A 23,449-nucleotide genomic window follows, 5' to 3' on the forward strand; every position below is an offset into this window, starting at 1 on the left:
CCCATGCCCCAAGGCCTATCTTTGGGAGCTACGAGGCAGGGGGAGGGCTACCCGCCGGGGAGGGCAGATAGGAGAGGGGACCTGGGCCAGGTCAGAGGCAGCAGAACGTCAGAGGCCCAGGGGTGGCAACAGTCCCAGATAGAACCTGAGGCTCAGGTCAGGAGGAGGGGCCACCACCACCTCAGGCCCTCGTGGGGGAGCACTTCAGCCAGTCTCTGTGGCCAGAGGAGGCCTGCACCAAGAGGGCGTGGGGAGCAGCGCCAACGTGCCCAGAGAGCACAGACCAAGCCAGCGACCTAATGGGACCCAATCGCCTTGGAAAGGTGGACAAGTCCTGGCCAGTCTGCGAATGGGAGGGACTGGCTGAGGCCTCTGTGGGGCCAGTCGCCCAATGAAGGCAATCCCTGAACCCCTTTGTAAGGGGAGGAGGCACAGCCCGCTTCCTCCGGGCAAGAATGCTGAGAGCCTTCACGGCCCGCTAGCAAGGGGCCAACACAGACCCAGCAGGGGGCAGGCCGCCTTCGTTCTCCCTCCTTCTAGGCTACTCCACCTTGGGTCAGGCCTCCTCCAAACTGGGGTCTTGCAGCATGCGACCCCAATGGTCTCTTTAAGGAGGGAGGCCGGCCGGGCTTGGGATGCTTCGTTAGCAGCATAGAACCTGGATGATGCCGATGACTAGAGAAGCATGAAGCAGCCCGGCTCCAGGCCAGCTCTGCTAAGGCTTCCTGATGCTCATGGCATGGGCGGAGCCGGGCCTTGGCCTCAGACAGAAAGGGACCCCGTGCCAGCCTTTCCCTCTGCGCCTGCAAGCAGGCCGTGTGGCCTGAGCTGTGGACACGAGGCCCACAGAGCCATGGATCAAACGCTTAACTTCTCAGCCTGACGGCTTTCAGACTGAAAACACCAGCCCCTGTACAATCCCCGTGACCCCTGAAGCAGTCAGTGACCTCAGGCCACTTCCAAGGGAAAGTCGTGTCCCGTGAGCATCATCCTGCAGCGAGTCCGCCTGGCACCCGGGGAGCAGGTGCTACACGGGGCCTCCCTCACCCCCAGCAGAGGCAGGCGCAGGGCCTGGCAGCCCCCGATGCTGTCTCCTGCCTGTGACCCCAGCTGCCTGACGCCCGAGCCAAGCTGACAGGGTCTCACCTCAGATGAGGGGGCTCTAACGTGGCCTGACACCGTCCTCTTTGAGCTCCAAAATCCCCACCTAGGGAGGCTGGAGCAGACTTTCTGGTCTAAACCTCCTGTGCTGGCCTCTATCCCGGGCCAAAGCACCAGCCTCAGCTTCCCCAGGCCCTGCCCTGCTCTTGCTCAAAACTCTTTCCATCCGAGGCAGCTGGAGGGCACGGTGGGGAGAGCCCTGGTTCTAAGGTCACATCTGGCCTCAGACACTTAGTAGCGGTCAATCCCGAGTGCCCGCCCAGCCCCCAACCCAAGTTCCCAATTCCTGGCCAGTACTTTAGGCCCTCCACAATCGACTCCATCTTCTCTGCCTTATTTGGTACCGGTGCCTTCTACAATCTGTCACTTTGGTCAGATCCAGCAGAACCTGATAACACCAGGAGTTTTTGGTTCTCATTGTATCCCAACTCTAGAACATCTACACCCCTCAAAAAACTTTCAGTCATCATTTAGAGGCCAGCCCCCAAGAACCTCTAGTCTCCTCCATAAAAATGCTCCATCTCAGCACATCCAAGGGCTCCCTAAAAAGTCCATCCTCTGGAAGGCCAGGATGCAAATCTGTGCCGTCTGATTCTGGGCCTCCTCTCTCAAGTCTCCAAGTGCAAGCAGTGCTTCAGACTGCCCGGCACTTGCTGAAGTGACAAAGTGACCCAAAGCAACCTTAGAAGCAAATGCTGCATCCCGAGACGTACCTGGAGGCCAACTGGCATGGCTGGATTTACTTCCAATTTTATTTGTTGGTGGAGATTTGGCAGGTAACCAACTATCACCAGCAGGCCCCGTATGGCCCCCCAACGTGTCGCCTGGGATGATATCAAACTGGTTGTATGGCGATCCTCCTCGAGTTTTTCCAGGGGGTACGATGGCGCCTGGAAAACAGGAGACGAGAGAATTCACACACAGGAAAGGCTCGAGGCAAAAACAGCAATAAAGGTTTTCTAAATCTGTGCTCTCTTAAACAAAGTAAGTAAAAGGGACATTATACAGTATCATCTTGCTCTTTTGCAACTGGTTCTGAACCGTTAAGCTCCGAGACAGAACCAGTGAGACTTCTACCAGCTGGCCTCCACCATTGGGCCCTCACTCCTCATGGTGGGGAGGGGCCCTTCCTAGTCCTGCAGACGCCCAGGGCCAGATGGGCCATAACCACACCTCTCCAACCATCACTTAGGGCACAGAGGCTGCTGCAAAGGCTGCAGCCCACACAAGCTCCACAGAGGTCGTCACCGAGACAACCAGAGGCAAGTCCATGTTTTTCAGGCTAAGGCAGCAAGGCAGAACCCTGGCATGTGCCCACCTCCAACACAAGACCAGGTGGGGACAATTTTACAAGCCAGGACTCCTTGTACAGGAGCGCCCACCTAACCTGGTAGTACCCAACGTGCCACATGAGGAAAGAGAAATAACCCTATTATTTGGATGAGGAGATGGGAAAAGGCCACGGCTGCCCAGAGGAGGCCCCTGCAGAGGCAAGTCATGACAGACTGGCGTCTCAAGGAAGATGAAAGATGGAAGAATACCAACAGTTTAGAAAAGATCCTGGAGACCAGGAGAATATAAAGCATGAGCCCCTTCTCTTTTCTATCACGTTTTCAAGCAAATCGCTTTCACAACCTGGAGGCTCCCAACTGTGAGAGAAGGGCCCTCCCAGGGGACCGAAGGATCTCTTAGCACTGACTGTTCTTTAGTGGTTGTGGACGATAAAATCCTGGGCTCTGTTGGCCTAGAAAAAAACTGGTTTAAAGGGTCCCCCAAGCAAGTATCTGCCACGCTACAGGCTATACAAGTCAAGTCAATGGCACAAATTCATTAAGTTCCTATTCTCTGTAGTTCCAGTATCTATACTAAGTGCTGAGGGGACACAAAGGAAAACAGAAGCCAGTGGCCACCCTTGAGAAATCTAATATGGGAGACACATGAAAACAACTCTGCCAAGACAATATATATGTGAGATAAATTAGAGCTGAGTGTCCAAGAGAAGATACTGAAGTTACATTAGACCAGCAAAGATTTCTTGCAGAAGGCGGGATTTTTGCTGAGATCTGAAGGAAGTCTGAGAAGCCAGAAGATGAGAATGAAGGACGTTTAAATTTGGATCCTTCCTTTAAATTCTCAGGCAAGAAAAAACAACATGAAAAGATGTCAATTGAGAGATAACGACTAGAAAGGACATTGATCAGTCAAGTGGCCAAAATGAAGGTGAAACCTATAAGAATGCCCAGGTAAGACAACCATACCAAAGGTCTCTCACATGTTAAATGAGTCATGGGAAGATCTGGTCAAGAGTAGTACAGAATCAGAAGACAAAGGTGGGTTACAGTTGACATGAGAGGGATTACAGATGGATTAAATGACAGCTCCTTTTAAATAAAGAGAATGGTATAGTCTTGGAAGCATTCTAGATCCCTAGAAAGGAAAATGCTAACCCCCCCCCCAAAAAACACCCAATCCAAACAAACCCCATTTCTTCCCTATTTCCCCTAGTCATCCCCAATATCTCAAAGTCCCACTTCATAAAAAAGTGTCTATACACTGGATAAGGATACGATTATACTATTAGATTAAGTATAAGTTAGATAAAGATGGCAAAGGTCTTCCCTATCATACTGTTTTTAGGCCTTTGGTCAACAATGAATACCAATATGAAGGCCTAAAATAGATGGGTGCTTTCTATCTGCTCCAAAGAAGCAGATACTATGCAAAATATTTCTCCAAAGCGAGCTAAAAACAGTAAATTCTACTTCAGGTGGGGAGCACCCTGACACCACTAGGAGAGCAGAGGAAAGGTATCCTTGAGAGCAGTGTGGCCATCTTTTCCATCCCAGTCCTATATTCTTCTGATGACTTTTTTGACATTTGAATTTCTATTTGAATCCCTATTTGTGGGCAAGCCCCTTCACTCTCCAGGCATCTCTCCACTGTTCTTGGGGTGATCTACAACCTTAAGGGGGTCACAATCCTACGTAAAACTCTGGAATAAACTGGAATGATCTGTCTAGTGAGACAAAACTGAAATAGGAACTGAGTGATTATTCTGAGACCTTTCATCTGCTTTAGAGAAAAGTTTAAGAGGCTTGTATAGCAAATTATGGAGCGGCAAGGCTGCAATGCTTGTGCTGTGGATTCCCAGAGTTGATGCTCTGATTCATATAGCTTATGAATACAAAGAATTTTTTAAAAAGCTTTTAAAGAAAGGACTCTGTAAATAATCATAGCTCATATTTACATAGTGCTTCATAATTTATAATACATACATATTAATATTAATAGTAGTTTTATCTTTAGGGTTGAAATGGAAGTAGCGGGGAAAAAAAAAGAAAAAGATAAATATCACTGAGATGCCAACCATGCTCCTCATAAATGCCGTTTACAATCCTCCTATACCTTAAAAGAAGCCCAGCCTTTGAAAATCCAGGCTCTTGACCCCAACTAGCAGGTGGCTCAGAACTTGCTGGTCAGTCTCTAAGTCTTCCTGATTGATTATCCAAGTTGACGGATGCTTTCCTAGGAGTGGAAGGGACCCTCCATGTATACCCCCAATGAGGACCCTCCATGTATAATATTCCATCAGTGACATGATTCAGGACACCCTTCCAACACTGGTAATCATTACGACTTTGGGAAATTCAAAAATTGCTCATCAATAAAAAGACGGGACCGATGGTCTTTCCCAGTTCTTAAGTTGACTTTTTAAACTAACCTAGGAGAGGAGGAAGACTCTTACCGTTTTTGTGCATACTGGCATCTTGTGTAGCTACCGAGGGCAGGCCTTCCATCATAGAAGTCCACTGTTTAAAGCGAGATTCTGTCCCAGCTTCCTTCCCTCCAACCATGCCATAATCCATGCCACTTGAGCCAAAACCTAAAAACAAAACTCCCAAAATCAACTTTTATAGAACTCTTATATAATATATAAAACTCATATATGAAACTTATATATTTTACTAAATTTACTAAAAGATACTCCTGGAAAGATGAAGAAATAAGCCAAGAGGAACGAAATATCAGAGGTCATTCTCAAAGCAGCTTCATTAGCACACACTCCACACTCAATGGTTCTTATCGCTATATAGGAAACTGATGCAAAATTTAGCTTTCCCACTCTCACTAGCTGGCAGGAAAACCACAATGGAAAGCTGTGTAAAGCCTCCTTGGCCACTTTCAGTCTCATTTCGACATGTGATTGGGAAACCTTCACGTGGAGAGGCTCCTCTGAAGACTCTGCTGCGGACACCAATTAGGGCATGGGTTTTCACAAACAGCAGAGACCGGTGAGTAGCATCTGACTAATGGATAAAACCCTAACATTGCAAACAGAGACCTTTCTATGGACGACAGAAAACGGAACTCTACATTCCTTCTTGGAGAACTAATGACTTTGGGGGAACCACAGCAGCCTCTGATTGTCACCTTTGAAAATGAAGCCTTAAACAAAAGTGAGAGAAATGTCTCGCATTTCCTTCCTTCTCCCCCTTCTCCCCCCCTCTCTCTGTCTCTCTCTCTTGATACCATCTATCTGCTCATTCATGTGTATGTGAGCGTATTACATGCAAATGTCCACAGAAGGGCAGAACAAGAAGAGGCTGAGGCTCCAGCCGGTGGGCTTCTCTTCCTCCTGCCCGTCAGTCACTGCCCCCCTAGAAGTGTCTGTGGATTCCATCTGGAAGACTGTCCCCTTCCTCTGTTTCCCTATATCCTGTTCCCCCTCAGGACCTAGCCCAAGATTTACTTTCACTAGAAAGCTCTCTTTTAGTCTAGCCTGCATGAATATTCCTTGGTCTGCTTTCTTTGAAACCGAGACCACATTTGTCTCCTCTGTACAGTAGGGATAGGTGGCTTGGATGGCCTCTGCAGGCCCTTTTACCTCCCTGTGCAAGCCTGTGAGGGCCCCCCCCATACCCGGGCTGCGTCCTCCTCCTCCTCTTCCTCCTGTGGCTGCCCCAACCCCCAGGCTGTGTCTTCCTTCTCCCTCCTCCTCCCAGGTGCCTCTTCCTTCCCCCCCACATCAGACGGGCTGCAGTCTCGCTCCTCACCAGAACCATAGCCAGGAATCTGCCCTTTGCTTTGAAGGTCAGGGAGCCCCACATTCAGGGGGCCAGGGACCAGGTTGTCCAGATGTGGCTTGGGTCCGACAGGGTGAGATGGCGAATGCTTCATGCTGGGTGGCCGCTGCTGCTGCTGCTGCTGTTGCTGCAAGGCGCTCATCATCCGAGCGATCTGTGGGGATGGGAGCGGCTGAGCCCTGGGTCTGGCCGTGTGAGGGCCGGCCCCTCGGGCCAGACTGTCGCCCAGGTACTCCCTGTCCGCCTGGCTCACCTGCTGCTCGTGCTGCTGACGTACTGCCTGGGAGATTTTCCTCTGGTTCTGGAGCAGCTGCTGCTGCTGCTGCTGCTGCTGTAGGAGAAGCTGACAAGCCTGAGGGGGCACAGAGAAGAAAAGCTGCATTTGGGGCAGGTGGACACTGTATGGGTGCCATCGCCCCGGCAACAAAGACCGGAGCCAAGAGAGCTCAGAAAGCCAAGCGTCCCACCTACAGGAGACGCCCATGGGAGTGACCGAATTCTATTCCTCTTTCTCGTTCCAGATGGGAGAGGATGAGGCAGGGGCTGTACCCCCCAATGCTCTGTCATTCACAGAAATGCATAGGACAGAACACTGTCCCGGCTCCCCACAAATGATTATCCTTGTTAGATCAGATTAAATCCCCATCCCATAAACAGAGGAAAGGAAATCTAGCCTAACTAAAATATAGCACTATCACCATCATCATCCATCTCTCCCTCCCTCCCTCCATTTCTCTTCCCCCTGCCTCTCCTCCCACATACCCCGCCCCCTGAAAAGAAACCAAGCCTATTAGAGATACTGTGTCACATCATCAGTCCCTGGGGGCAAACCCCAAATCTGAGAAGTTGGGCCTACAAGTGTCTCAGAAGCAATGCAGTGTCATGGACAGGAGGCCCTCCTTACCAACTGAAACTGGGGAATCTGTGGAAGCTGGCTCAGCATCGCGATCTGTTGGGGAGACAGCTGAGGTCCCAGGTTGAAAAGACCTGGGTTCAGGCCACTGTTAGGAAACTGCTTGAGCACGGAGGCAGAAACCTAGTAGGAGACAGGGAAGGAGGCAAGAGTGGTGACCACAGACACATCGTTCCAAGAAAGGACAGACCTTGAAACCAAGGACAAGGCTTGCTGCAGAGGCAAACGTTTCCTGTCGGTCCATATGCTTCTTGCCTTTCACATTTGTGCTTTCATTCATCCCCTGCCTACCACCTGAGGAAGGGGGCTCTCCCAGATAACTGTGTAAAACCTCAGAACCACAGAAGACTACGCTCGCAGGAGTCCCCTGGAACCAGTGTAGGACAGTGGCCCCATCACCTCCAAGTGATTCCAACAGATTTTGGAAAGAGAAAAGACTTTCCCCACAGATTGTGGACGAAAGGACGAAGAAGCTGCAGGTCTGGCCAGCCCAAGATCAGAGTTCAGTCTGAAGCTGCCGCCACAGAAGCCGGGATATGGCCCTGGATTCCCAGAGGCATCTGGGTCAGGGGAGTCCCAGGAACTGCATTGCCCACAGGGGCATCCCTGGACCAAGGCTGCCCTAGTTCCTGGAGGCCTTCTGGTGTCCCCCTCTGGGGGGCAGGTGGGCTCCCTCTGCCACCCTTGTGAGGGGGGCAGCCCCCTTGGGCTGGCTTTCACAGCTTCTGACTGTCCTTTTCCTCCAACAGCCAAGTGTAAAACTAGCCTTTCCTATTTAGATCTCTCCTCACACCAAGTTACAGTAAAACAAATCCAAGTGAGAGATCAGGCTTCCATAGTGGGAGGCAACAGAAGACCAGCGCCCTGTCCTCTGCTCTCCTGTCCTTTCCGCAAAGAGAAAAGCTCCGACACCTGCCCGTTTCCTCTTACATCTTGGCTGCTCTGACAGGTGTAGCTTTCTCCACGACACCCAGAGGGCATGAAATGCGTAACTCTGCCCTTCACAAAAATGCCGCGCTACTTTGTCTCTGCGGGCACCTGCTTCCTGCCATTTTGTAACATTTTCATGGCCCTAGGATCTCCTGAGGGGCGCACTTCTGGCGTCTTCCATAAAGCCTTGGAGACCTCCCCAATACATCGGGGGTCTTTCTTGAGGTCTTATAGAATTCCACAGGTCTGATGTCCAAGATTTTTCAGGAATTAATACAAGTATATGAGAACATTATTTTCCTCAATAGAGGAATGATCAGGGACTATAGACAGTTTTCAAGGGAAGCAATCTAAGTTACCAATAATCAATTTTTAAAATCTTCCTAATTACTAGTAAGTGAAGTCAAAATTGAGCAAATGAAGTTCCTTATCACATTCATCAGGATGGCAAATAAGAAAAATGACAATTACTCGAGGGTCTGGGAAGAATATGATTTCCCCCAGAGAAGTGATGGAGGAAAAAAAAGGGAGAGAGAGCATCAGTGAAGTGTTTGAAAATACAAAAAAGAACTTAATGGCTTGTTGTTCAGAAGGGGCAACATTGCTGTTCCCGAGTTAAAGTTAATATCTGCTCAAAGGAGCAAGTTCTTGGTTAAGTCCTTTGGCCCGCTGTCTGGCCTCCTTATGTACAGAAATGTGTCTGTCACTTCCCAGGCACATGTCTTTGACCCCGTAAAGCCCCACAGGCCATGTGCTCCCTTTGGCAAGGGGGGAATTCTGATCCTTCTCAGACACCTGCAGCCCTCAGACACCTGCAGCCAAGGAGAATCTTCTAGGGGGGAGCATTTTGTCACAATTAGACATTCACCCCTCATTTCTACGGCCTATTCCTAGCTCTGTAATGTCTGACGTTTGCTGATGTGCTGCCCTGCAATTGTCTTCAACATGCATCATGGTCCCAAAGAGACATGGCCTCCTGCAATGCACTTCTCAGCTCCTCCTGGATTGCCGGTGACCGGAGTGGACACACTGCAGAGTGTCCTTTCAGCCGGCTGCTCCTCATCCCGCCCCAGCGCTCCCAAAGACAGTCTGCACCACCTTGGGCATGGAGGCATCGTCTGGTCACATCCTGAGAAAGAATTCTCTGATGGCCGTCCAGCCTCTGCCTGCAGACAGGAGAGGGGTCGCCCCATGCCCGGGCGGCTCTGACCCCCCTCTCTCCGACTGACCGGTCTCTGCCTCTCTTCTTCATCTCTGGCGGCCGCTCCTGCTTCCTCAAAGTGGGACCACCCCCAGCAAGCTGTCCACAGTCACCTCTCGCCCATGGCCGTCCCACCGACTCGCTGCTTCAAAGGGGAAGGCGAGGTACGGTGCAGAGAAGCCTCCTGTTTGACCAAGGGGATCATGATGGGCCTGCTGGGGATCTGATGGTGCAGAAATGAGGAGAGGGGCCGTGGGAGCAAAGGCTCCTGTAGAAGCAGTCAATCCAGACCATCCCAACCCTCCACAAGTCTGGAGAAGAGCCTCCAGCACAGGCATCCCGGAATGGGAGCGCCCTTCCAATGAGAGGGGAGCTTCTGTCACTGTTTTCCCCAGCAAGTGCTGGGGAGAAAGGAGGGCTCCCCTTAGAGAAGGGCTATCCCTGTGCCTAATGGTGGCTCACACAAGCTTGCCCCGGAGGGGAGGAGGGGTTGGAGAGGCCCAAGGCACACAGACTGTCATGGGGGGGGCTGAGGCATATATTTATTGAGTACGAGGGTGAGCTCTGCTGGAGGAGGCGGCAGGAATGGTCTAGTGAGAAACGAGAGGAAGGGGGGGCAGCCACGGGGTGCCAGTGTGCACATACAGGGGGACTCCTCTGGGTGACTTCAAATGCAGCCTCACGCGCCAACTGGGTAACCCCAGGCAGGTCCCTCCACCCTGTCTGCCTCAGTTTCCTCATCTGTACAATGAGCTTGAGAAGAAAATAAACCACTTCAGCATCTTTTCCAAGAAAACCCCAAACAGGGTCACAACAAAGAGAGGAGATTAAAGAACATCAGTGTAACATGAAAACAAGTTGAGAAAGGGATACAAAGGATCGGACTTTTCTTACTGATTTAAGTCTAACACGCATATGTCCCAGAGCAGAGAGAACCGAACAGAGACTCATACTATTAAAAAGGAGATGGGCCATTAAAAAGGCAATGACAATGACAAAACAGTGCAGGCAAGAGACAAGCAGCTCCATCACCTTGGAGTTTTAAACTGGATGCATCCAAGATACAAGACCACTTACAAACTTTCCCTCCCAGCGGAACCCTTAGCCCCAGATGGCTCAATGACCAGGAGCCTGCTGGCTTGGGAGCCCCGCCACGACAAAGCAGGGGAACGCAGGCGAAGGGACATGTTCCTCAGGGACTTGTGCAGCTGGTCCCTGGACCAGGAAAGCACGACAACTGGCCCATTTCAGGTAAGAGGGCCCAGACCCAATGTGGGTAAGAGGCTGGCTCACAGAGCTGGAACTAAGAAGAGTCCCGGCTGCCAGGTGGCAGGGGTGTCCAGAGCACAAGGAGGAGAGAAGCCTCACACACCCCAGCAGGCTGAAAGCAGCTCGCAGAGGCCTTCTCATCACTGACCCCAGCCCACTGCCTCAGGTGTTCAATGGACTCACAGACTTGCCAAGGGTTGGATAGAAGGAGGCTGAAATCCTCCAACCCAACAGCAGAATGTACATCATCACTGTACACAAAGCACAGACCATCACAGACACACAGGACAGTGTGAAAGTGGTCACGTCAGAGATGTCCTCGAGACCCTTCCCCAATGGCAAGAGAGAGGACAGGGCTTCCTGCAGGCTGAGGACAGCTTGTGTGCAGCTGAGGCCCAGCTGAGGCCCACAGCTACCCTGGCTGGGTGGTCCAGATGGAGAAGAGCCAGGATCCCCTCACCCACAAAGGACACTGGAGGAGAATGTGTAGCCCCCTTTGCCAATGGTAAGCATGATGGTATATCCCCTCATCCCCACCTGGATGGACACATTCACCTATCTCTATTCCATAAGCCTCCTCTCCTCCCATCTCTGTACCAGAGGTCACTCCTGGGGCAGGAAAAGGAGGGTCTGAGGGGATGAGCCTGACCATGAGTCAACCGTATCATTACCCTTGGGTAATGGTCACACAAGCAGAATTTGAATCGGGAGCCTTTTAGGCAGCAGCCTCATCCTTCCAGGTACAGTTCTAAGAGAAAATCTCAAAATGGATAGGGTTGCAAATTTCTCCCAGTCTAACCCAACTTTCTACCAGAGGAGCAGCTTCTTCTCAAGAAGGGACACAAGCAATCGGTCAACATCTTCATTTCCTTTTAAGCTAGAATTTTTTTTTAAAGTGTGACCATGCAAAAAAGATTCTTATTTCTACATGGCAACCCCCCCCCCCCACAATAAGATTTATAATTTGATATAATTCCCATAAATTTTCATTCTGGACATTTAATAGCATCCATAATAAATACTGGTAGCTATGATGACTTTCAAATTACATAAAATTCACAAATTCATTTTAGGCAAGTTAACAGCTCATAACCCCCTAACCCTTCTGACATTCAGAAACATCAAACTGCTTACCTGGGGAGAAATAAACTGGGGAGGCACTTGCGCCCGTAGATTAGGGGAAGAGTTTAGCGGCTGCACTGGAGTGTGCATGCCCCGCGATTGTGCTGTGCTATTTCCAAACAAACCATGATTGCCACCCTGTTTAAAAGAAAAAGAGAGAGAAAGAGAGAGCCGAAAAACTTTATTTTTAGTAGGAAAACCGCCAATAAAAGAATAAATCAGTTCAACTGTCACTACTACAGAAGGTATAAGGTAAATCCCATGGGTTGCCAAAGAATCCCTAAATGCTAGTTTCTAACCTCAGGTCCCCCTTTAAGCAAGATTCTAAGAATTGTTAAGTACCCAAAGCCTTCATTAAAATCTTCTCCTATAGCTCCCCCTCAGCGTTTGGCATTTTGGAGGGGTTAAATGCAGTTCCCAGCCTCCCCGGTGTTCTTTAGAAAGAATGCCATTTTTTCAGCCACTCTATTTATAAGCAGTAGTTTTTAGTAAATACCCAAACCATTCCCAAATGGAATAAATAAGAGATAAATGTCAAATCTTAGCATGGTAAGGTTGTCAAGTTTCTAAAGAGCATAATCTTTAAGAGTTGCTAGTCTGTCTAGGCTAGAGAGGCAAGAAGCTTTGCTGATGCTTCTGTATATCCTATGTCTTGGGGGAAGGGGGAAGTTTCCTCTGGATCTGCGCCAGCACCCCTTTTAGTCCTAAGATGCTGAGGTCTTCAACGAACCAAAACCAAAAATTAACCGCCTACTTTGGGCAAGGCACTGGGGATACAAAGAGAGACATACCCCAGAATGACTATTCTTGTGCTCGAGAATGCAATCCAATGGGTGGGCCAAGACAAGTACCCAAATTACTAGGATGCAAGGGAGGATTTGTTGTGTGGTTGAGAAACCAGAGAGAGGAGAACCACTTTAGGGAAGAACAGACAGAAAAGTGGAGCTTCAACAAATACAGACGGAGGTGGGTCCACCAAGGTCGGGCCCAAGCAGAGCAGGGATAGGGTGAGATGGAGACAGAGGAGAGAGGGGATCAGTGTCTGGAATACAGCACGCATTGCCACGAGATGAGGCTGAGAGCCCGGGGGCATCTGGGCAGACTGGGACCGCTCCAAGACTGAGCCTTGGTGCTTGGGGGAAAAAGCAGGATTTAGAAGAAATGGAAGCTCCATCGGGGAAGCATCTGGGAGAAATCTGGGAGCAGGGGACCCAGCTCTGGGCTGAGTGGATAATGCCGGCAGCACCTGCCTAACCAGGGAGCAGAGCAGCGAGCAGAGGTACTCTTCCCACAGGCCTGAGGGAGGGCTGAGGTTCACAAAGACCACAGGGGCCCCATGGAGGAGAACTGCAGGGGTCAGTCAGGACATGGCCACAGGGGTTCAACAGAGCCACCGTAGGGCCTCCAAGGAGGAGACTGTTTCACAAGTCGACTTTAGCTGAGAAATGCTTACTGACCAGCGAAATGCAATGTGATAATCTGGCCCCTTTTCTTTTCTTAGGGCTCAGGGGAGCCCCTCTGGAAACCCCTAAGGAGCCTTTCTCTGTGTCTGGCCTGGCTTCTAGAAGGTGAGCGCAAGCCTCTTCCCATCACGAAACCAAGCAAGGGCTGCTGTCACAAGGCGAGAGTACAGCTGCAAAGTCGGGATGGGACAGAAATAGCCACGGCCGAAGGTTCTAATGTGCCCATCCCTCGGCCCTGCCACTACCCTCCACTAGCACAGACTGTGAGGGCCTCCTGGACCAAGACGGAGTCAGAGAGAAGTGGACCCAGAGAGGGTGCTATGGGTGGGGGGAGGTGGAACAAAACGCCCCATCCAGAATGGGGTTTCACTGTGCTGCTCAAAGAACAGAGGCTTGCTTAGAAATCGTGCTCGGAGAAGTCAGTAGAACCAGGAAAATGAGCAGAAAGCAAGCAATAAGACAGAATGCTTGTGATGACCATGATGAAGCTGGAGAAGGTCCTGGAGAAAAAAAAGGCTCTCCCTCCCCTCACTGCAAGGTGGGTGTCTGTGGAGATGGCATAGTACATAGAGCTGGTTAGTTTGATGCAACAGTATTGTCTTTCAAGTCATTGTTACAAAGAGAAGCAGTTTTTGGGCAAGGAAGGAAGATACTTGGAGAGGAACACAATAGAAAGAAAAAAGGCATACAGATGAAAAAAATTATTAAATTGAAAAAATAACCAAATTAGGGTAGGGGAGAGAAGTATTTAAGTACGTACCACATACCCAACTCTGCTAAGAGCTTCCTAATTTATATGATGACTTGGAAACAAAGGAGACCACTTTTCCTTGAAATCAGTACTGTAACTGTTGGTTTTTTGTTACTGCCATCATTGAAGATTACATTATAGCAGCATTCAGACCTGATGCTGGAGCCCAATGGGCAACATTATCAATTCACAGAACCTTGGAGGGTCTCCTAAAGTGCGCTCCTACTAATGGGCAACACCTGGCCTGAGAAATGGCCTCAATTATCCAGATCACTGAGTAGCCTTGCAGAAATCATTTGAAAACATGTAATGTAAGAGTAAATCAAATAAGAAATGGGGGGGGGGGGAAGTGTCTTAAGGCCTAAATAAGAGTAAAGCTAAATCTTGCTATACTAAAATCCACCAGCACAGTGGAATAGCCCCTGGGGGTACGGGGGGCTCCCACTGCAGACCAATAGCTGGAACCCTGGAAAGGTCCCCGGTCCTAGTAACAGTGACAGCAGCTCAGCAGGCTCTCTTTCCCCCAAGCCTCCTCCATTTCCTTTGTGCTAGTCTGCCCCAAGAGAGGGGCTCTCTGGCTTACCCATCTGCACCCCTCTGCTCAGAAATAACATCTGTCTGTGGTCTGGTGTTAGTGTTCACGTGGCTGGTCACAAGGTCACTGAGGTACCCGAGACTAATTCTGCTACTCTGACAGGTAAATGACAAATGCTGGGAAATCTTCAAGTGTTTCTCTCCCAGATTTAGGCAGACTGCACTGAGAAGCCCCTGGAAAATATTCCTTATCTGATCCCTGTTTTAAAAAAGCATCCCCTAGGTTGGCCCTCGGTCCCACACCAAGCCATCCTTCTCCTCCATCTCCTCAAAATCATTTTCAGATGTGGACTTGGTCCTTTGAAATTCGTAAGGAATGCATCACTTTGGCCTACAACTAGGACTAGTGCGCTGGACCCAGAAGCTCCGAGAGGAAAGCTCAGGGGGCGAGATCCCTACGGCGTGTCCTTTCTCTCCCAGGCTCACCAGACCAGAGTTCCCCAGCCTGACAACGGAGCCACATGGAGTGCAGAGCAGGACTCAGCCGGCTCCCAGCCCTGGTCCCAGTGATACACCGGAGAGGCCTCCTTACTTGTCTAGCAGCGAAGTTTTGGGGGTTGAGCCCTGTGCCGATTGCCCCCAGGCTGACGTTGGGTGCTGTGGAGCCAGAGGGAGACAGCTTGTAGCTGGGAGAAGGGGAGAAGGGAGAGCAGGGAGCCTCATCCCCAAGGCACCCGTCTTGATTGGAGAAAGGCAAAGTCAGCTGGAGAGCAGGCGTTAGCCAATCCCAGGGTGGGTTGGTTAGTGAAGCGACAGAAGGCAGGAAGGAAAAGAGAGAGACAGCAGCAAGAAGCCAAGTTAGTGTCCATTAGCCACAAGGAGACCCCACGTCTCATCTGACCAGCTCCAGCCACACTGCCCGATAGACCCGCTGTGGCCAATGCCGGGAGGCACATCTGAGTCTCCATCTGATCCCGACTAGCTCTCACTTGGCATCTGTGCTCTCAAGACGCCGGGGCCCTCGCTCGAGATCTGGACACCTGGACCAACCCCGAGGCCGTGGTCAGGAGCCAGCCCGGAGCCCATGTCAGTGCATTCGCTGTCCTCTGACGGATAAAGTCAGCAAACACCTCTTCTTGGATACAACCAGAGCCCACCACCGATTTCTGGCCCTGCTCTGACAGTAATTTAGAGGTTTATGGTGAAATTAATTGACAAACACTGAAAAGAGATCTTCTGAGTCCCCCAACCCCCCACCTTCCAACAGAAACCATGAAGGCAATCAACACAGACCAGAAGGGTGCCTAATTGGGGAGAGGAATCCATCACAGGAAAGTGGTACAGCTTAAAAAAGGAAAATGAAGGTAATCAGCAAGTTTCTCTCATGTTTTTTTTGGGAGGGAAGGGGGCTAGACAACTATGGTTAAGTGACTTATCTAGGGTCACACTACTAAGGCTAGAATTGACCTCAAGTCCTCCGGACTCCAGGGCTGGAACTCTGTCCACTACACCGTCCAGCTTCCCTGCAAGTTTCTCCTAAGAGCAAAGGGAGAAAGTTTCCAGCCATCTACAGGAGGAAGGGAAATGAGGATGGCCAATTTGTGGCACATGTATCATATCCAACGGCCAGCAGAAATGCTCCTTGGTTGAGAACGACCAGGATGCCCCTCGGCCCACAAGCCCCTTTTTTATACTTCCTCACGACAGCCCCCTTGTATGACAAGTGCCAGGCCACATCTGCCATGCAAATTTTGTCAGGTATGACTTCAGTGGGGCCAGAGGCCGTAATTTCTCAGGGTCTATGCTGTAAATGTCTGCACTTAGCTCTTGATTTGGGAATTCTTTGCTCTTTCCTAAATTCTACTGCTTAACGAAATCCTACATTGTTCTCTCATACAACTGGTCATTATCAACAATATATTCTCACCTTCTCAAAGTAAGGCCCACTATCTGTGGTTCCCATGTCTTTGGAATTAGGTGGACGGAACCCAGATCTATCCTTCCTCATGATATCGTTAAAGTCCCCGAGATTCATGGCTCGTTTGTCCACATCAAACTTCTTGTCAGGAAGGCTCCCTGAAAAGGCAACAAGAAGAAAGGGTCATGTCAGTGACCAGGAGTCTGTTTCCTTACTTGCCATCTCAAAAGGATGGGAAAAAATTCTAATAACTCATAGCCACAGGAGAGACATCTCAATTTCTCCAAATTATTTCATTGAGTATCAACTTGATCAAAATATTTAAGATTTCAAGATGATCTTTTAATAAAAGTTAAACAGCACAACTTGAGTTAAACATAACCAAACATTTACAAAGATTCTTTATGTGAGGAATTTGTATAGTTCTGGATCTCTTCCACTTCCCTATTTATCTCCCTCACATAAACTCTGTGATCCTGTCAAATGGATTTATTTTCTCCTCCCTAGAAATCAAGTACCTCCCTACCCCACCCCCCCTTCTGAACCCTCACTTAACTGCATCTTTGCAGCTGCTAACTGTGTTCTAAAACCCGGCCCAAAGCCCCGTCCTCCTCACCCTTGCTACCTTTCTTGAACACCCGACATGGGAGGAAGTGCCCCAGACAGGTCCAGCGGACACCTGCCACTTGCTACCACCCGGCATCCTTATCTATGTGGGTATTTTCCCTAAGGAGGCTGCAAACTCTTCAGTTGCAAGCCCGTGCCTTTTCTGGTTCCCTCACATTGTGGGGCTCTTCTTGTGTGTCCTTTTAAGAATTATTATGTTTTTAATGCATAAAATCCCATCTCTAGGATTACGAAGGGAATCAATTCTAGTAAAAGCCAGAGAATCAGTAGGTTTTTCCATCTCTGCTCACAGACTCCCTGAAGAAGCCCACTGTTTGTTTAGTCGAGAACAGAGGTGGGGGCTACAGAGGCAGCTGCCCAGGAGAGATGCCAGAGGGAGAATTCCTTGTTCATTCATGCTGCTTGAGAGAGTCTCTGAAGCCCCCCACTTCTCACAGCCTACAATGTGCTAATTCCTCAACCCTTCCCTGCTAAGAGGGGCCTATAGTACCAGGACCAGTAATGGCGATACACACCTACAGACAAATCCATCTTACTGCCTGGGCTGTCCTCAGCTTGACTCTGAAAAAGGAAAAAGAAATGAGAACAGATCCTGCTGCACGTGCAGACGGACGCTGGAAAGGAGGCGGAGGAACTATTCTCCAAAGAGCCAGCCCTGAGCACAGGTACGCAGAAGGTAATTCAAGGACACTCCCAGAATCCCACTTTATTGGAGGAGGAAGAAAGTACCAAATGAAGCTTTAACCCAATCTCAACATAAACTAACATGGGCCTTGTCAGTTTCTTTGGATAAATAGAGCTCAATTTTCACATACAAAGAGACCACAAGCTCAACAGACTGAGAGGAAGAGTTAAATAAACCCTGCTGGGGAGGAATAAGCTACTATCCTTATCCTCAAGCACCAGGAGTCCTGGGATCAAATGCTAGGAGGAGCTGCCAGGCCATGACAATGCTTTCTCGTGACTCGTCAAATCATCAAGTCTTGAGATGTGCAGCCAGCCAAGCAAAGTCATTCTTCTTCTGGCACTGAGGGACAAAGCGCCCCCAAAAGACAAAAATACATTAAGAAAAACCCCAAGGATCCTCCCTTCCTTTCATTCATGTCCTGGTTTACTTCTTAAAATAACAAGAGTAAATCTGGTATTATAATAGTCAAGACCATGAAAACTGGGAAATGACAGCTCATTTAAAAGTTAAAGTCATGGGCTGGGACAAGAGGAGAGACATGGATCGACGGGCTAAGGCAATCAATCTTGACAAGGATTTCCTTACTGCCTCAAGTTGCGCTCACTCTGTGCCTCTGTATACCATGGGCCAGGATATTCACATGAATAAAAGCTAGAAAAAGCATTACCTTGGAAGCAGGGAAGGAATAAAACTCACCAGCAATCCCATATTTGAAAACTGCTTGGCAAGAGGGTTCATCCAGGAATCACTGTTTCCGCCTTTTAGAGAACACTACAGAAACACAAATAACATAACACCATGTCAAAACAAAAAAGAAATCTTCCTTTGAGTCATGAAAATTAAGAACTTAAACTGCATTTGTCTGAATCTCACTATTACTCTCTGGCGCTGGGGTGGTGTGATATATGTGTAGCTTTTCGCCCCATTTGGCTTACTTAGTTAAGACTGCACAAAGCTGAATGACTTCCAAAACAGCCAGTGATGCAGTGTGTGGGATTTGATGTCAATTAAACTGTGGGAAGCGGATATCAAGTTTCTGGAAGGAGCATTTTCTAGTTCAGCACTCTCCTGTGCCTGAGGTGGAGGAAGAAGAACAGGTGAGCTGATGGCACAAGACTTAAAAAGCAACAAATTCCAAGGGTCCTTCCTCATTGGGAGGAGGAGAAGCTTTTGGACACCTTTTGTCGGCAGAGAAACGTGCCAGACTCGGCAGCAAAGTCTGCGTTCAACTCGGCCTCGAGATTGAAACACAGCTAAGATGGCAGTGAGCGCCTCTCTACAAACTCCTCCAAACAGAGCTAGAAAGTGCGCCACACCAAATTCTCATGGGGAGACGCAGAAGTCCCAGGGTGTGCTTGGTCCATTGCAGCTAGGCTCAGAGAGACGGGGGGGGGGGGGGGGGGTAGGGTCTGCAGAAAGTGGCGACAGGGTTAGGTCAGGAGTACCTGCCTGCAGAACAAGGCAGTGTCTAATGAGAGGCTGTGCATCAGGGCAACAGTGGCCTGAAACCCATGCCAGATACTGCAACGGGGTAGGTGTCAACTGGCATCTCTGCTGCCTGGTCCCCAGTCCCAGGGAAGAGTAAGAAGATCAGTGGCCCTGCAGGCTAGGGAGGCCCCAGCCAATGCGGAAGTGGCTTAGACTACAAGTTCAGAGCAGGGTCTCACTTTTAAGCTCTGGCCTAAGTTGTGGAGGGATAATCAAGAACCTCACAATTCTGCTGCTCTGAACCCCCCAGGATTTTCCCACTAGCTAAAAGGACCGAGTCCAGCAGCAGCTGCTCTGCAGAGCAATCAGACCACTCTGGGAGCTCTGACACTTATGGGTCCCCAGCCTGAGCTATCCTTGAGACCCTGAAACAAAAAGACATCCATTACCCCCAGAAAATAGCAACAGGAGTAGGCCAGAAGTATGCTGAGCCCATCAATGCTCCAGTCAGGAAGGAGGCTGGAAGGACAAATAAAAGACTCCCACCCTAATGAGCCTTTATAATAGTGCAGTAAAGTTCAAGCACAAGCCCAGAAAGAATGACTCCACAACATCTATAAGCAAAGCCTCAGAAAAGCACACAGACTGGGCACACACTCAACCATAATTCCTGGAAGAGATGAAGAAGGAGGTTTGGGGTTTTTTTAGGTTAGAAATAAATGTGTTTGTAGCTGGAACAAGAGCACTTGAGGAAGAAATGGAAAAGAAATGAGGCGAGTTCCCTTAGGGGACTCAGCCTGATGTTGTAATAAAGCTTTTTTTCCCCTCAATCTTTTTTTCCTCAGATGACCTGAGCCTGTAAGTTTGTTCTGACGAACTTCCCACTTTGATGACTTCTTGTACCTCATCATTTGGTGCCCTGTATGAGGAACAGTATGTTGGCTCAAGTCCTTGCCCAGTGAAGGCTCCAGCTGACTCACCTTCAAGTGATGGCCAACACCAGACACTGTCCTACTTCTGGTCCTAAGACTCAGTCGCCCATTGGATGCTGCTGTGAGCAGTTTCCAGGCCCTTAAGCTCAACCCCTCTTCAAATGGGACCGGTAAGGCAGGGATAGCTCTACACCTACAGCCAGCAGGAAGCAGCTTCATAAAACAAGACCATCACCCTATGCCCTGAAAGATTTGGGGACCCATTTATGTGAGGATGGAATGATGGGGTAACAAGACCTCAGCAAAAGACCATGTTCCTCGGAGCAAGCCAGCGCTTAGGTGGGCCCCGGGGAGGGATAATGACAGGATTACTCAGTTCCTGAGTGGGCATCTGTGGAATTTCTCACACTGAGGGGATTATCTTTTCCCTAAGTGGACCCTTGTTGAATTTCTTCTGTTGACAGGATTATCTTGTACAAAAAGATCTATCTTAAACTTATGCCCACAACCAGGAGGGCAAGCTATAGATGTCTACCCCAGGGGATATTTTGCATAAACATTTCTTGTAAACTGTGAGTTCCATCAGGGACCTCAACTTGCCTTACGGCTTCATAACAAGACTTGAAAAAAGAAAAGGAAAGCAAAGATAAGAGAGTTTTAAGAAAAAAAACTGGAAAGGGAATTAACAGTCAGCTTGGCATAAGAAGTAGAAGATTTTGCTCAAGCAACAAATTCCCTGAAAATGAGAATGGTCCAAATAGAAGCTACTGAAGCCAAGAAGCAAAAAGAAATATTGAAATAAATTCAAAAGAATGAAAAAGTATAAAAAATAAATATATCTCGGAAAACAGATTAAGGAAAAAAATTTAAGAACAATTGGACTATTTGAACATCCTGACCAAAAAATATCTAAATATTCTATTTCTTTTTTTAATAATAGCTTTTCATTTGCAAAATACATGCAAAGATAGTTTTCAAAACTCACCCTTATAAAACCTTGTGTTTCAAATTTTTCTCCCTCCCCCCTTCCCGACACCTCCCCTCCCCCCTTGATGGGAAGTAATCCAATATATGTTAAACATGTGCAATTCCTCTATATGTATTTCTATGTTTATCATGCTGCACAAGAAAAATCAGATAAAGGAAAAAAATGAGAAAAAAAGCAAGTAAACAATAACAAAAAGGTGAAAATATTAGTTGTGATTGACATTCAGTATCCATAGTCCTCTCTCTGGATGCAGATAGCTCTCTCCATCCTAAGTCTATTAGAAATGGCTTGAATCACCTCATTGTTGAAGAGAGCATGTACATCAAAACTGATCATCACATAATTTGGTCATTGTTGTATACAATGATCTCCTGCTTCTGCTCATTTCACTCAGCATCAATTCATGTAAATCTCTTCAGGCCTCTCTGAGGTCATCCTGCCGATTGTTTCTTATAGAACAATAATATTCTATAACATTCATATACCATAACTTATTCAACCACTCTCAAACTGATGGGTATCCACTCAGTTTCCAGTTTCTTGCCATTTCAAAAACGGCTGCCTCAAACATTTTTGCCCGCGTGGATCCTTTTCCCTTTTCCCCTCTTTGGAATACAGACCCAGTAGAGACACTACTGGGTCAAAGGATATGCACAGTTTGATAACCCTTTGGGCATACTTCTAAACTGCTCTCCAGAATGGTTGGATCAGTTCACAAGTCCACCAAAAACGCATCGGTGTCCAGTTCTCCCACACTGCCTCCAACATTTATCATTATCTTTTCCCGTCATCTCAGCCAATCTCTGAGAGGTATAAAGTGGCACCTCAGAGTTGGACATTCTATTTCAAGAAATCTTAAAGAAAACTGCCTACATTTCTTAGGACCAAAAGGCAAAATAGAAAAAGACTGTACCAGTCACTTCCTCAAAAAAAAAAAAAATGCAATATGAAAATTCCCAAGAATGTCAATGCTAAAACCCAGAGTTTCCAGGTCGGAGAAAAATTAGTTCAAGCAGCCAGAAAGAAAGGAGCAGGAATAACAGTCAGGATCACACATGATTGAGTAGCCACCACTATAAAGGAAGGGAGATTTGGAATATGATGCTCCAAAAGGCAAAAGAGAGGGAATTATAGCCAAGAATGATTTAACCAGAAAAACTGAGTATAATGTTACAAAGGAAAAGATAGCTTTTTAGTGAAATAGAGGACTGCCAAACATTTTTTATAGACAAGAGTTATGGAGAAAATGCTGAAGTTTAAAAAGAGGCATCAAGATAAACATAAAAAGGCAAACACGAATGAACAATGATAAAGGACTAAACAAAGATAAATTGCTTACGTTCAAATATGGGGAAAGGATCCATGTGTCCCTCTGAAATTAAGAAAAATTATCTCACATAATCATATGCACACAGAGACATCTGTCCAAAAGAGGAGGTGGTGGTGGGAAGGAGGGGATGACACTTGAACCTCACTCATCTAGACTGGCAAAAAGGAGGAGGAATACAAACACACATGCAGAGTTGGGTACAGAAATATATTTCACTCAATAGTAAAAAAAGAAAGCAAAGGAGGGAAGGAAAACCAGAGGAAGCATTAATTAAAGGAAATATCAGTCCTGACCAAAACAGTCTCTAACAATGTCCAGAAATATTAACAGTTCTTTAGGGTGGTAAAAAAATGGGTGTCTGAGGGAGCACTTGTACATTAGAGAATAAATAAACGAGTTATAGCCTGCCAATTATGATGGGATACTACATCTTGAGCTAAACTCTCATCAGCACAACGACCCAGCAGGATTCCAGAGAACTAATGATTCTGAAATATCCTATCCATCCTTTGACGGAGAAGAGATGGACTCAGAAGGCAGAATGAAAAAATGGCCAACATGGAAATCTGCTTTGATTATACATGTGTGCAAAGAATTTTGTTTCTGTTGTGTTCTTCATGGTGGGAGTGGAGTGGTCCTAAATCTAGGAAATGAAGAAACTTTATTATAAAGAGGACTGGAGTGTGTGTGTGTGTGTGTGGGGGGGTGTTTCAGAAAACTCAGTCATTTACTTATCATTTGATATTAGCTTCTTGGATTACAACAGGTTATGGGCATGTCATCAACAGGAAGATGCTTTGTTTTACAATTGTAATAATCTCCTAATTCTGCAGATCAATTTTGAAAACTGGTGGCAGACTGCTTCAGGAAGCACCATGATTCTCTTTCTAAATCTTGGGCAAAATGAACTCTCAGCCTCACAGTCTTTGCTCAACGACAATTTAGGGAAGTGTGGCAGAACAAACGTAGAGGTGCAATGGAAGAGTGAGAAGGGGGATTTTGGCTGGGTTTATCTGTAAAATGAAGAATCTGGACTTGATGGTTTCTGTAGTTCTCCCCTTCCAGCTCAGCTCTTTCATCTTATGACGGGGGCCCATTCTACCAAAAAAG

The 23,449-nt window shown here is 48.0% G+C and overlaps 1 protein-coding gene across 10 annotated transcripts in view; it reads right to left on the minus strand.

Annotated features, from left to right (window-relative positions):
• TNRC6B (trinucleotide repeat containing adaptor 6B) overlaps positions 1 to 23,449 on the minus strand; it is a 194,224-nt gene that overhangs the window by 15,391 nt on the left and 155,384 nt on the right. For 7 of the 10 annotated variants that reach the window (XM_031939131.1, XM_031939129.1, XM_031939134.1 and 4 more), the window contains 11 exons: positions 22,349 to 22,381; positions 18,358 to 18,432; positions 17,489 to 17,534; positions 16,356 to 16,504; positions 15,021 to 15,191; positions 11,693 to 11,818; positions 7,150 to 7,281; positions 6,499 to 6,597; positions 6,216 to 6,399; positions 4,907 to 5,044; positions 1,875 to 2,051 (listed from right to left, as the gene is read on the minus strand). In XM_031939131.1, coding sequence (XP_031794991.1) covers positions 1,875 to 2,051; positions 4,907 to 5,044; positions 6,216 to 6,399; positions 6,499 to 6,597; positions 7,150 to 7,281; positions 11,693 to 11,818; positions 15,021 to 15,191; positions 16,356 to 16,504; positions 17,489 to 17,534; positions 18,358 to 18,432; positions 22,349 to 22,381 — 1,330 coding nt within the window. The remainder of the gene's footprint in view (positions 1 to 1,874; positions 2,052 to 4,906; positions 5,045 to 6,215; positions 6,400 to 6,498; positions 6,598 to 7,149; positions 7,282 to 11,692; positions 11,819 to 15,020; positions 15,192 to 16,355; positions 16,505 to 17,488; positions 17,535 to 18,357; positions 18,433 to 22,348; positions 22,382 to 23,449) is intronic. The other 3 variants (XM_031939137.1, XM_031939130.1, XM_031939138.1) reach the window with 3 other exon arrangements.

Source organism: Sarcophilus harrisii, chromosome 5 (genome assembly GCF_902635505.1).
Source record: "Sarcophilus harrisii chromosome 5, mSarHar1.11, whole genome shotgun sequence".
In the NCBI taxonomy this organism is placed as follows: Eukaryota; Metazoa; Chordata; class Mammalia; order Dasyuromorphia; family Dasyuridae; genus Sarcophilus; species Sarcophilus harrisii.